This window comes from Simochromis diagramma, unplaced genomic scaffold (genome assembly GCF_900408965.1).
Source record: "Simochromis diagramma unplaced genomic scaffold, fSimDia1.1 OVJJ01000079.1, whole genome shotgun sequence".
NCBI classification, from domain to species: domain Eukaryota; kingdom Metazoa; phylum Chordata; class Actinopteri; order Cichliformes; family Cichlidae; genus Simochromis; species Simochromis diagramma.
In genome coordinates, this window is record NW_024387075.1 from 369,303 (window position 1) to 383,145 (window position 13,843).

Consider the following 13,843-nt stretch of genomic DNA (forward strand, 5'->3'; position numbering starts at 1 on the left):
TTTACACCAAGCATGTTTTCCTTAATAATTCATTATTTGAATAAACCTTTGAAGTTATATATATCAGTTGCATTTTACTCAAAAATATTACTTCAGACCTTTTTTAGTGCGTTACTGTAAGCGCAGCATAGCACTCATTCATTATCTAGTGCCTGTAGAAATTAGGTCTCTGTTTCGGTTTAACTAAGAACCTATATGTGGTAGGGTGGTGGTTTTGTAAATGTTTGTTCCATATATTAAAAATTAACAAAAGGTTCACAGTAACAGGGTGACTAAAAAGTTACACTTTGCAGGAGGCTATTTAATGATAAATCTATTTGCCTTCCTGGATTAAAAGTTTGTGATTATAACCAGAGCTCCGCCTCCTCACATAGAGTTAGCTTTTACCTTGTTTTACAATCTGTGTATTATTTTCATATGAGAAGGGAACAAGGTTCAATAGACACATATTGGACATGGAGGGTTTTTGGAAAAAGTGGAAAAAGCATGTAGTGAAAATATCCAGCTGTATCTAGTAAAGCAGATGATGCTGATGCTATCCTCTACATGTCTTTGAGTTCATCCACAGGTCATAGTCTCTGTGCTTACAGCTCCATGGTGACGGCTACTTCAGCTGCATTCAGTCCATATTTAGTTTCACAGCAAAGAGGGAGGGAAAAAAACTCCTCTCCAGTGTAAGTGGCTGGTTTCATCTGAGTGACACATACTGTAATTTCACCCAGTGTCAAATAGGATTTATTCTCATATTTTCCGAATATGGGTTTGGCTCCAATGGTTAATTCTTCATGGGAAATCCAATCATTTTATTACAGCTATATGAAATTTCATTGCACATGCAATTATATATTGACCATTAGGTGAAAGGTTGAGGAGGAGACTTGCTTACTATAGCACTAAATGAAGAACACGATTGTGTGAGCCATTTTAAAGTACCTGCGCCTCATTGGTTTATTTGTATGCCAGGTTACTTTAACAGAAGTATTCAAGTATCTTTACGATCATAATCACTAATGTACATCTATGCTATAAGTTTCAGCTGCCCATGATGCTGTCGAAACAAAAACAAACAAACAAACAAAAGTTGAAATGATGTAGAAGTTTAGTTTCAAATCAAGTTTTATGAATGAAAAAAAAAATCACTTACCAAAGCGCTTTGACTGTCATGTGTGTTTTAGGATGGTTTAAAATCCAACATGTCTCGGGAAAGGATCTGAACCCTTGTTTTTTTGTTTTTGTTTTGTTTTTTGTTTTGGGGGGGGGGGGGGGGGGTTACTAAGACTTGAAGCACCACTGCAGCAGTGGTGGAGGCCTGTATGTGGGTGGAAAACGAAAGCCCAATCAAAAGCATCTCCAGGAAGAAGGAAGTCGTTGAAGAAAATCACAACCAAGCGGCAACATTTCCTCTTTAACTTTCTGGCCTTCAAAATAAAGTAAAAGTTGCTAAAAGAAAATTGAGGGAAAGGTCATATGAAATTAAAACGCCATTAGATAAAAAACGTGACCTTCACTTTATTAGATTAAAAAAAAAGCTCTATTAAATTTCACGACTCTTTTAAATTTCACACCTGAGCAACATTTAACCACCGCAGGTGTGTGTGTGTGTGTGTGTGTGTGTGTGTGATAACTGTATTACATATTAAACATTATAAGTATATCAAAACGGTGATGGCAGTATTTTCCTGGCAGAGGGAGCCATCTTTTGCTCTATTGCTGAGGTGGGCTAAAGATTTTGCCTCTCAAAGAATTTATTGTGATTTGTGTGTGTATGTGTAGACTGTACACTCCTGTTGTTTTGTTTTTTATGCGATACTGTATAAATTGTGACGCATACATTTTTTAAATAGACATTTAATCTGAAAAGCCAACGCCGGAAGTCAAACTCTAAACCTGCCTATCCAGCGGCAGTAACTTTCCCTTCCCTCCTCGACTACAAAATGGACTGGAATGAAGACGCAAATGTAAGACAATTTATACATAATAATTGCTTCTTTGTCTTGTTTTATGTAGTTTCTGATTTATCGTGTTGACACTTGGCTCATGGGCATTTTTTCAGTTATGTTATTTTTGTTAGCTGTCAATTAGCTAGCTTGCTGTTAAATTTTAGCTTGTGTTGAGTTGGTGTAACGTGTAATAATCTGCCTGATAGACTTCGAGTTAAATCAGGGCTCGTCGTCGTTAGCTTCATAGGCATAGTGAACCTGCAGCTAGTTACCTGAATTCAAAGCGTCCTAGCATTTAGCTCATTTCTTTGGCGTGAAACCTCTGGTGCTGACTTTACGGAAGTGCTTTCTGGTTTATCTGGTTGACATGATGATTAACTGACAAACAGATGAGGATTTGAGGTTTTTTGTTTGTTTGTTTTACCTTTCCCATTATCATGACGCTGTAATCGTCTTCCAGCACACAAGTCCCAGTCCCAGTCCTTGTCCGAGCTGCGTGTGTTCAGCTAAATCCACATGTATTAATACTCATAACAGCCAGAAAGCGTGCAGCTTTTACCATATGTTGGTAAATTAGCCATCTGTCTAGATCACGGCAGCAGCCTGTTGTATTCACAGTGTGACCATCAGTATTAAACATCTATTCTAATCCAGACTGACAGCAAAACGCATCCAGCACATCCATCTATCCCAGAAGATAAAACAGCTGCCTAGTGCTGCAGTAGTAGGGTGGGATTAACTCAACAATGCAAGATTTATCCACATATTCAGCGCAGTGCAAACTTCTCACAGCTTTCATCTGAAGCCTTCTCTAAATGATAAACTTGTGCGATGATTGATTTATATTATAAAGGGAAAATTATACTAAATTTCCAACAATGTATGAGTTAGCTACTTACTGTGAGCATTCCCTTAGACTGTACATCACCTTGTGTTTGCCTAGGATATATATTTTACTATATACAGTATATGGACAAAAAGTATTAGGCCACAATACATTACACCTACAAGAGCTTTTAGTCATCTCATTCTAAAATCTATAGACGTTAATTATGGATAGAGCCATCATTATAAGCTGTCATAGGTCAATCTCAGCCAAACACATCGTTCTCCGTCTGCCTCCAGTTTGTATTTGTGTGTCAAACAAAGTATGGAAGCATAACTAGGGGTTGTTGATACAGCCTCAAATTTATAGCACGATATTTCTGACTGCATGGAAAAAATAGAACTGAGCAGTGTTATTGATACTTGCAACTTGGCAGGAAGCAGCATTCATAAGTGTAAGTAAATGAAGGGGATTTTCCATCATTCTTTTCCATAGAGCTACTGTCATCTGTGAGAAGCTTCCTTATTTTTAGTGCGAATGTACTGAAACAAATTGGAAGCAACAGCATTATTATCCAGTGACACAGCATAAGCTAGATGTAAATACAAATGTAGTGTAAGGTAGTTTTTTCCCTTGAAAACAGAACTGCAGAAGTTGTGTTAAAAGTATGTCAGATGTTAATTAATAAGTAGTTTAATTTTAAGGTACTTAAATGTCTCTTTTGGCACTCTCAGATATGCCTGGACTTGTCTCATTGCACAGACCAAGGAATGTAAACACATGGCTTTGTTATAGCAGTGATGTCAATATGATATTTTTATGTCACATGAACATTTATACCGGTTTCGCTGTGGAGAATATTATATGGCAAAAATTCTCTGGGGGTGCTTGTTTGGGAATACCAAGGTTTTATTTCTGAAAGTCAACTTAAAAAAAAAAAAAGCCACTTATTAGTTTATTCCATAGAATAACAGATAAGCGTTACACCATACTGTCTGAAAGCCTTATGTGAGGTCTTGAGTTTGTCTTCTCCATATACAACCAATTTTCATTATTCTAAAACAAAAAGAGCAGCAGATTCAGAGACTGTAAAGAGGAAATACTTTTACTTGATAGTTGGCTTGAATAATTAATCTATTATTACAACAGTCACAGACAGCTTAATTGATTCAGAAATAAACTCTGGGTTGCTAAAGTTGACAAATTGATTTAATCTCATGGTATAGCCGTAGTACCAAGCCTCTCAGTCTCTATACAGTGAGTCAGAAAAATTAGAGGGATGGCAGCAAAGGGCTCAAAAGGCTGGACTCAATTTGGACTTGACAGTTTGATCCCACGGTCTCTGCCACTTTAAAGGTTCCCTGTGGACCACTTTGGACTAAATAAGTGTCTCGTCGTGTGCATGTTGCAGGATCACAGCCACATGCATGACAGCTGTCACCATGGGCATCAAGGCCATTCTCACAGTCATGGGCCAAGACCGGCAGGATTTGGAGGGATGGTGAATCCATTCATGCCGGGTTTTTACGGACAGTTCGGGAAAAATGCAGATCTGACTGACATCAGGGAGCAACCAAAGAAACGGTCACACATGGATGATAGCAGCAGTTGGGACATAGTGAAGGCATCACAGTAAGTAGTGGAACATGTAATTTCTAATATTTTAAATACTACACCATCTAAGAAACACTGAGATTTGGGACTAGTAACTGTCTTTTAGAGCCTTAGATTTGTTCTGTTTTACTAGTATTAAGCACAGGTGTATAGATGAGTTGAGTGTCCTGTAAAGAGGCTCATGGACCTCTCAAATGGCTGAGGTCATGACAGAGAGCATCTTCAGCATAGTTATCAGCAGCTAGAACATCTCAAAGATGAGAGCAAACCTCACTCCTGAGCATGTCTACTACAAGTGGGAATTCGTGAACTGTATCATCTGTAAACTTTGGAAACTTGTACTTTTGTACTGGAAAATAAAATCTTTTTGATTTAATTTGGAGCTCTGTTTGAACTTATGGACAGAAGCTATTTTTAGTTTCTTATTTGCATGTGTTTTTTTTTTTGTGTTTTTTTTTTTAATTTATATTCAAATTCATATGTTTCCTGGGTCATTATTTTAATTTGCTGCGGGACAAGACAACAGGGTCATATTCACCGTTGGGCAGACTGAGCAGGTGAGGTACTGGAGCCTAAAATAGGTTTGCCCACAGGAAGCGGAGATAAGAGTTCTTGAAATAATTGCTGACTAATTAACAAATTGAAGAAGAATTGGCAGATTAGTCGACTAACAAAATAATCTTTAGTTGCAGTCCTAAAACAGAGCAGCAAATCTAGAACAAAAAGATAAGAAGATAAAGACAAAGGTCAAAGTTCAGACCTTAGTGCTGTGCTGGGACTTTAAGAAACCTGCCTGCAAAACTCAATGACCTAAAGAAATGCTGGAAAGAAGACAAATGTTGCCAGTGTTGTAAAAGGTCTGAATTCCTCCACAGTGATATGAGAAACAGATAAAGTCATTAAAAAAAAAGTACTTCAAATTATTGGCGCTAAAGGTGCTTCTACAAGCTACTGAATCATGGGGTGGGCCTAGTTTTTCACAGGACTGCACAGAGCCCTGTGAAAACTTTCTTTCTTTCGTGACTCTAAATAAATGGTAATATTGATAATTGTAGGCCTGTTTTCAGCTGTTCATAATCTTTGTTTATGATATAATGTAGAACAAGATATAGCACGTGTTAGTTTATATCCAATTTAGAAATGTAAAGAATGGATGCACTTGTTGATGTGCTTTAGTTTTTTTGAGATAAGTACATGTAAGGATTTGCGGCTTATGATCAGTTAGTAGAGGTAAATAAAAGCAGAATTCACTCACGCTGTTTAAGCCGGGGAACAATAGAAAAAAACCAATAGAACCGCTTCTATCTATTTATCTAACCATGACTTTGTAGGGAAAAGTATGTATATACGTTTTTTTTTTTTTTTGTCTTCCACATTCTAAAAGTCCTTCTTGAGTAACTTGCTTTTTCAGGTCACATTGTACTTTTAGTTCTCTAACATATTTTATCTACATTTGTTGCATCTCCTCAGTTTATCTGTAGTTTGGATTTAATTTGATTGCCGTGTGTGTGTGTGTGTGTGTGTGTGTGTGTGTGTGTGTGTGTGTGTGTGTGTGTGTGTGTGTGTGTGTGTGTGTGTGTGTGTGTGTGTGTGTGTGTGTCCCACAGGTTTGGAATCCTGGAGCGCTGTAAGGAGCTGGTGGAAGCTGGATATGACGTCAGGCAGCCAGACAAAGAGAACGTCACTCTGCTGCACTGGGCTGCTATCAACAACCGCTTAGAGCTGGTCAAGTAAGGCCTTTAGATCTCATCTCAGTCTGACAACGAAAAGAAAGAAAGAAATAGAAATCTGTTTTGTGAACACATCTACTGCAAATGATCACAACACACCAAATCGGGGGGTATAATTATTTATTCTAGACAATTTCTTGAATCTATACATAAAAAAAATACTACAATTGTGACAAATGATCAGTTTGCATTTTATATATAACCAACACAGGCTTTCTTTTGGCACTTAAGTTTATGAATAATAATGCAAATAATTAACAAATAGTAGCTAAACAAAAACTGGAAACCAGGGAGACAAATAAATGAATACAAATAATAAAAACCCACAAAATATTTTGAAGTATGATCTTTACATCTGTTCTCTTTTGTTTTCTAACAGGTATTATATTTCCAAAGGGGCAATAGTAGACCAGCTGGGCGGAGACCTGAACTCTACTCCACTTCATTGGGCCATAAGGTGACTATATGGCTGTGCACGATATAGAGCTGGGTTGGGCTGCTTTGCTTTGTTTTGCATATGCATTATTTTACTTTAGTTTTGGTTTACCAGCAACCACTGGTTAAAGTTTACCTGCATTAGAAGAGATTATGCACTTTGGCAGTGTGTCCTCAGTGAGGCTACGTAACTGTTTTACAACTAGTCTGCTGGGTGTTTTAAGACTTGTCCATTATTATGTTTTTGTTTGAATGACCAGACAGGGCCACCTCCCCATGGTAATCCAGCTAATGAGATATGGAGCAGACCCCTCTGTTGCAGATGGAGAGGGCTACAGGGCTCTCCACCTTGCTATTCTCTTCCAACACATGGCAATAGCAGCTTATCTTATAGCTAAGGGACAGGTCAGACATACACATCACTTTATACCCCACTCTTTCTCTCTGCAACACTTCTGTTTTCACTCTTTCTCTGATTACATTTGCTTCTCACTTTGCGCAAGTTGTGGTTTTGTTTCTCAATTTCTCCGTTGCCTCCAGGAAGTTGACGGGCCTGACTGCAATGGACAGACGCCGCTAATGTTAGCAGCACAGAAGATTATCGGGTAAGGCCTCTTTCTCTTTTTTAACCCCAGTGCTTTGATTGCTTGTCTTGATAAGAAATTAAGTATAGTTTGTTAGCATAATCCTTTTTTTCTGATTGCTAAAAGTATTCTGATAGTATCTAAATGTGCTGTAACAAAGTAAGATGTTTCGTTTCTGTCACAGGCCTGAACCAACAAACTTTTTAATCAAAAATAATGCCTCCGTGAGCGCTGTGGACAAAGTCAACAGGAACACTCCACTGCACTGTGCTGTGCTGGCAGGAAATGTAGATGCTGCCCACATCCTGCTGGAGGCTGGGGCCAGTGTGGAAGCAGAAAACATTAACGTGAGCTTCAATAAATTCAAACACTTTTTTTTTTTTTTTTTTTTTTTTTTTTTTTACATTATTGTGAGTGCATAATGTTGGAATACATAAACAGAATATTAATCTTATTAACCTTTAGCTGTAAAAGGCTAAATGGGTAATGTCATCACCCTGTTGGTCAGGCAGGCAAGCGGTGAGGTGGGCGCGTGAACACTTAAGTTTGTGAAAGCGATAACTCGAGAACGAGGAACTGTAGAAGTTGATCCCACAGGCGCAGCTACTGTCATATGAGTTTGAATCCCGATGATAAAGTCAGTGTTCAGAGGTCAGGTTTTCTAGGAGACGTAGGATTTTGAACTCTATACTCTAGGTGTATATTCTAGGAGCACACTGTTTTGTTTTTCAACTGAATGTGTTTGCTTAATCTCTGCATGAGCGCTTTGTTCACTATTAAGTAAGTAAGCCATCTTAGTAGATCAGGCCAAGTAACAGGTATACCTTGCTTTCATCATTATGCAGCTCTAAATGCTTGCATATGAAATAATGAATAGGCAATGCACAGTATTCCTACAGTATTCCATTAAGTCTTGATGCCCACTATAATGAAGTCTGAGTTGCTGAGCTCACTAAAAAAAAACAAAAACAAGATTTTCTTGGAGAATGCACTGAATAGTATTGCTCACTCCATGTCTCTGAATAGCTTTGCATGTATCTGCAGACTGACAATAAATAAGCTGTTTCTTGATTCATTTACTACAATAGAAGTATGCCCTTAAACTTGAGTTTAACACAAGTTAAACTTGGGTTTTTTGCACTGCGTTTGACAATAGAGTTCATGTACTCAGCGTAAACAGTCAATTATAAGAACTACAATTATACCCACTTTTGAGCTGAATCAGTGATTAATTTTTTCATGGGGTTCTTAATGTTCTTCTTCAGGGTCACACACCCATCGACTTGGCTCACCAAGTGCACAGCCCGTTGCTCATGCACATGCTCAATCAGGTCAAACGGGAGAGGCTTCGTTCCAACTCTCGCTGCCTGCGAGTCGTGAACAGATACAGGGTACGTTTGTCTCAAATAACGCGTTTTTAGCAGTCTACAGTGACTCTTCTAAAAGAATCCTCTCCCTGTATTTCTCAGGTGTTTCTGCAGTTTTTACTCTGCACGGCTTTGTTTGGAGGTGTTGGTGCAATTGTGGATATGAACTCAGAATCCTGGTTACTCAAAGGGATCCTGTTGGCCTGTGTGATAGGTGTGATTAATCTGGCTACAAGGTGAGGATACACTTCCACTGATTCACGAATGTACTCTACTGTTATTAAAACCTGTGTTATTGATTTAGTAATGAATGTTTGCATGAAACAGGAATTTCCCAGGCTCAGACTTTCAGTCCAACCTACAAGCTTCAAGTCTCATGGCTTCAATCTTTTGGATGCTTGTCACCTGGTGCCTCTGGTTTATGCCAGATATCCTTTGAAAAAATGAAACCACACCTTAAAGCATTTCCTTTGGGAGAAGCAAGTCAGTACCAGATGAAAAACATAAGCAAGACTCATGAATGCACTTGATGGATAATGCTTTTAAACCGGAAGATTCTCTGAGGGTGTGTGTTTTGTTTTGTTTTTTTCTTTCTGTTGTAAGAGCGATGCATAGTTTTATCATCAGTAAAGAGAAACAGATCTGTCATTGGAGGCCAATAAATTAGGCAACTGGGTTTCATTCATATTCTGATGACAAACTGAACAGAGACCTTCTTAACTTGAAACTCCACATCAGCCTAGTGCCACAGTACAGGTACTGTTCACTCTGAATGCCACTGCTTTACTCTACTACTACCTCCGCACCTGCAGGACGGACCCCGGCTTCATCAGAGCAACTGAAGAGGAGAAGAAAATGGTGAGAAGGACAGAGTTCAGAATATTCCATGTAAATGTTTTACATGGAGCTGAGCTATGTTTTGTTCCTCTGTGTTGACAGAATGTGTTGGTGTTGGCTGAAGCCGGCTGTCTGGACCCCAGGATATTGTGCACCTCTTGTATGGTAAGGCCACTGACCTGCAACCACCTCTTTAATAACACTGCACCATTAGCACTGTGACAACCAGTACTATTTTATACCATGTGTTTTTACAGATAAAGAAGCCAATGAGAGCCAATCACTGCTTCAGCTGCGATGCCTGTGTGGCCAAGCAGGACCACCACTCCATCTGGACCAACAGCTGCATTGGTAACACACAAGCCTGTTCGTAACTTTCAAATTACGCAACAGCAGGAAGAACTGTCAAACACGAAGACAAAGCTGAGAAAGTCATGTCTTATTTAGGAGGTCTAGTATATCAAGACTTAAGGGATGCATTAAAAAACTATACAGTATTTTTCCTGAAGATAAAGTGCTCTGATCCCTAGTCATTCATATTATTGGAGAGCATAATACTTTCCCATAAATGTCCAGTAAAGTGACTGGATTTTTTTTGACGCACTGCTACTAAATTATCACCTTTTTAAATTTTTTGCATCTTTTAATCTGATTATTTTCTTTTCCCCAGGTGCGAGGAACCATCACTACTTCATCCTCTTTCTGTTCTCCCTCGTGCTGATGGGAGCCTGGATGTTGTACGGCTGTGTCATGTGTGAGTTCTGCAACAGCTAGTGTAGCCACGCCATCTGACACGCTATGACCTTTACCCTGGATGAACATGCCTGTGTATGTTTCTTTCAGACTGGTCCGCTCATTGCATGCTGCATTACGAGGAGCAGGGCCTGTGGGGTACCTTCTCTGGCCTGATAGGGTGCTCTCCCTGGCTGCTCTGCATCTTCGTCCTGGTCGTCTATCATACAAGTTGGTCTACTTTGACCCTGCTGCTGCAGCTCTACCAGGTGACTCGCTGCTTGGAGTTTCTTAATGGGGTTCTAAGGCTCTGTATATCATATGGATAGTGTTCACTGTCACGCACATATTGCGTTTTCTGTAAATGTTTCAAAATAGGGGATTAGTTGGCAGAATTCAACATAAATTACTACAAATTCTGTGTTTTGGGTGAGACCAGAGAAAATTCCCGGCTTTCCATTTTGTTTTGATTGTTTGCTTAATCATTTTAAAATATAGATGGAAATATTCAGCTTTGGCCTTCACAAAAGTCTTTAAATTTTACCCCAAGCTTAGTTCTTTGTTTTTCTTGCTCTAACAAACAACATACCTTATTGTGTGTGTGTGTGTGTGTGTGTGTGTGTGTGTGTGTGTGTGTGTGTGTGTGTGTGTGTGTGTGTGTGTGTGTGTGTGTGTGTGTGTGTGTGTGTGTGTGTGTGTGTGTGTGTGTGTGTGAGATCAGATTGCATTCCTGGGACTGACGACAGTAGAGCGAACAAATCTAACACATCGACAGAGGAAACTTGGGCAACCTGTCTCTCTGAGACAAAATCCATTCAAGTGAGTTGCATGTAGTGCTTGTTGTCTTTATCGTATAACTTATATCTTGATATTTACAAATTGTTTGCTTAGTTGTCTGTAGCATGCCATGGGCTCTTTAGGATTTACTGGCAAATCATGTGCTGTGCGTTTTTGTTTTTTTAACCTAAACTCATACTTTATGTTGTCGGTCAGCTGAGTCACTTTTCTCTGATTCTGTGTTCATAGTTTGGGCGTGGTGAGGAACCTGGTGTCGTTCTTCCAGCTCCGCTGTTGTGGACTCTTCAAACCGGTCATCATTGACTGGACGCAGCAGTTCCAACCTGGCCACCAGCATGTGTTCGGACACACCGACATGGTCTGACCTCCTCCACGCTCAGGGTCAAGGGTCAGACTCTGGACCAAAAGCACAGACATTTATTTATTGTTTTTTAATGTGGTGGCTCCTTGTGGAAAGAGACTGCAATACTCAGAATTGGGAAAACGCAAAGAAACATGTAGATATTTGATTCAGTTGCTGTTTGTACAGACTGCTGATGCCTTATACTTGACCAGTGTAAGTAAAGGGAAAATAACAGAACCTTTAGAGGCCTACCTGTGATGGAGGTTTTGTCCTGTTTTTATGAACACATTAAAACTATTTTTACTATCTGTTCAGAAAAGAAGAATCAGACTTTGTATGTGTGGAAAAATTGGTTTTATGACTTTTGTAAAAATTGCATGCATTTAATACAAATGACCACTATAAAACTTCAATAAAACAATGTTGTGCCTGTCTTTTTAACTGGTTCTGAGTGGATTTGGGCCTCTGAGTACAGCAGGGGATGACGAACAAAACAAAGAAACAAAAGAAAAGAAGAAACAGGTCAATACTTCCAGGGTTTTGTGAGGAAAAATTAAGAACACATCAATCTACAGGGAGTGCAGAATTATTAGGCAAGTTGTATTTTTGAGGAATAATGTTATTATTGAACAACAACCATGTTCTCAATGAACCCAAAAAACTCATTAATATCAAAGCTGAATGTTTTTGGAAGTAGTTTTTAGTTTTAGCTATTTTAGGGGGATATCTGTGTGTGCAGGTGACTATTACTATGCATAATTATTAGGCAACTTAACAAAAAACAAATATATACCCATTTCAATTATTTATTTTTACCAGTGAAACCAATATAACATCTCCACATTCACAAATATACATTTCTGACATTCAAAAACAAAACAAAAACAAATCGGCGACCAATATAGCCACCTTTCTTTGCAAGGACACTCAAAAGCCTGCCATCCATGGATTCTGTCAGTGTTTTGATCTGTTCACCATCAACATTGCGTGCAGCAGCAACCACAGCCTCCCAGACACTGTTCAGAGAGGTGTACTGTTTTCCCTCCTTGTAAATCTCACATTTGATGATGGACCACAGGTTCTCAATGGGGTCCAGATCAGGTGAACAAGGTGGCCATGTCATTAGTTTTTCTTCTTTTATACCCTTTCTTGCCAGCCACGCTGTGGAGTACTTGGACGCGTGTGATGGAGCATTGTCCTGCATGAAAATCATGTTTTTCTTGAAGGATGCAGACTTCTTCCTGTACCACTGCTTGAAGGTGTCTTCCAGAAACTGGCAGTAGGACTGGGAGTTGAGCTTGACTCCATCCTCAACCCGAAAAGGCCCCACAAGCTCATCTTTGATGATACCAGCCCAAACCAGTACTCCACCTCCACCTTGCTGGCGTCTGAGTCAGACTGGAGCTCTCTGCCCTTTACCAATCCAGCCACGGGCCCATCCATCTGGCCCATCAAGACTCACTCTCATTTCATCAGTCCATAAAACCTTAGAAAAACCAGTCTTGAGATATTTCTTGGCCCAGTCTTGACGTTTCAGCTTGTGTGTCTTGTTCAGTGGTGGTCGTCTTTCAGCCTTTCTTACCTTGGCCATGTCTCTGAGTATTGCACACCTTGTGCTTTTGGGCACTCCAGTGATGTTGCAGCTCTGAAATATGGCCAAACTGGTGGCAAGTGGCATCTTGGCAGCTGCACGCTTGACTTTTCTCAGTTCATGGGCAGTTATTTTGCGCCTTGGTTTTTCCACACGCTTCTTGCGACCCTGTTGACTATTTTGAATGAAACGCTTGATTGTTCGATGATCACACTTCAGAAGCTTTGCAATTTTGAGACTGCTGCATCCCTCTGCAAGATATCTCACTATTTTTGACTTTTCTGAGCCTGTCAAGTCCTTCTTTTGACCCATTTTGCCAAAGGAAAGGAAGTTGCCTAATAATTATGCACACCTGATATAGGGTGTTGATGTCATTAGACCACACCCCTTCTCATTACAGAGATGTACATCACCTAATACCTATGCTTAATTGGTAGTAGGCTTTCGAGCCTATACAGCTTGGAGTAAGACAACATGCATGAAGAGGATGATGTGGACAAAATACTCATTTGCCTAATAATTCTGCACTCCCTGTAATTTAAACCAGAATTTCCAAAGTGTTTTTTGAAAGACTAGATTTTTATTTCTGAGCCAAAAATCTTTTCACACTGCTCCTAATCATGTGTTTGAGTTCTGTTCTGTTTGTTTTTTTACTTTACAAGCTGTTTTAATTTAGTGGTTACCTTGGAGTTTTGATTTTACAGTGCAGATATTCTATATACTATTCTGTTTAAAAACTCTGAAAAAAACTACCACCACAGAAAAGAGAAATGCTGGATAAAGTTGGTGGAAATTTTTGGTTACGGTAGTTTTAAGAAGAAAGTTGAATACTACTAATCAAATCTTGAAGATTAATGCTTGCATGTATTTTAATATTGTATTTGTTGAGCCTAATGGCAAATACTTTTAAGTCATTTAACATTTCTTTACTTTTTAATTAACTTATTTTGACAGTTTTAGTCCTCCTTATTTTCAGAGCTCACAAGCATGAATGAATATCTGCAACAGCCTCAACGAACTGAACACTATCAGCTAGTTTCCAGACA

General features: G+C 39.2%; 1 protein-coding gene across 1 annotated transcript; it reads left to right on the forward strand.

Annotated features, from left to right (window-relative positions):
• Nucleotides 1-1,836: 1,836 nt before the first annotated feature.
• zdhhc13 (zinc finger DHHC-type palmitoyltransferase 13) lies at nt 1,837-11,647 on the forward strand. The gene is made up of 17 exons (XM_040045539.1): nt 1,837-1,958; nt 4,178-4,398; nt 5,988-6,110; nt 6,490-6,567; nt 6,806-6,950; nt 7,086-7,150; nt 7,314-7,476; nt 8,395-8,520; nt 8,599-8,732; nt 8,824-8,924; nt 9,230-9,354; nt 9,436-9,498; nt 9,591-9,684; nt 10,004-10,087; nt 10,177-10,334; nt 10,787-10,884; nt 11,092-11,647. The coding sequence occupies exons 1-17, from the start codon at nt 1,935-1,937 to the stop codon at nt 11,225-11,227; spliced, it is 1,938 nt and encodes a 645-aa protein (XP_039901473.1). The 5' UTR covers nt 1,837-1,934; the 3' UTR covers nt 11,228-11,647.
• Nucleotides 11,648-13,843: the final 2,196 nt, after the last annotated feature.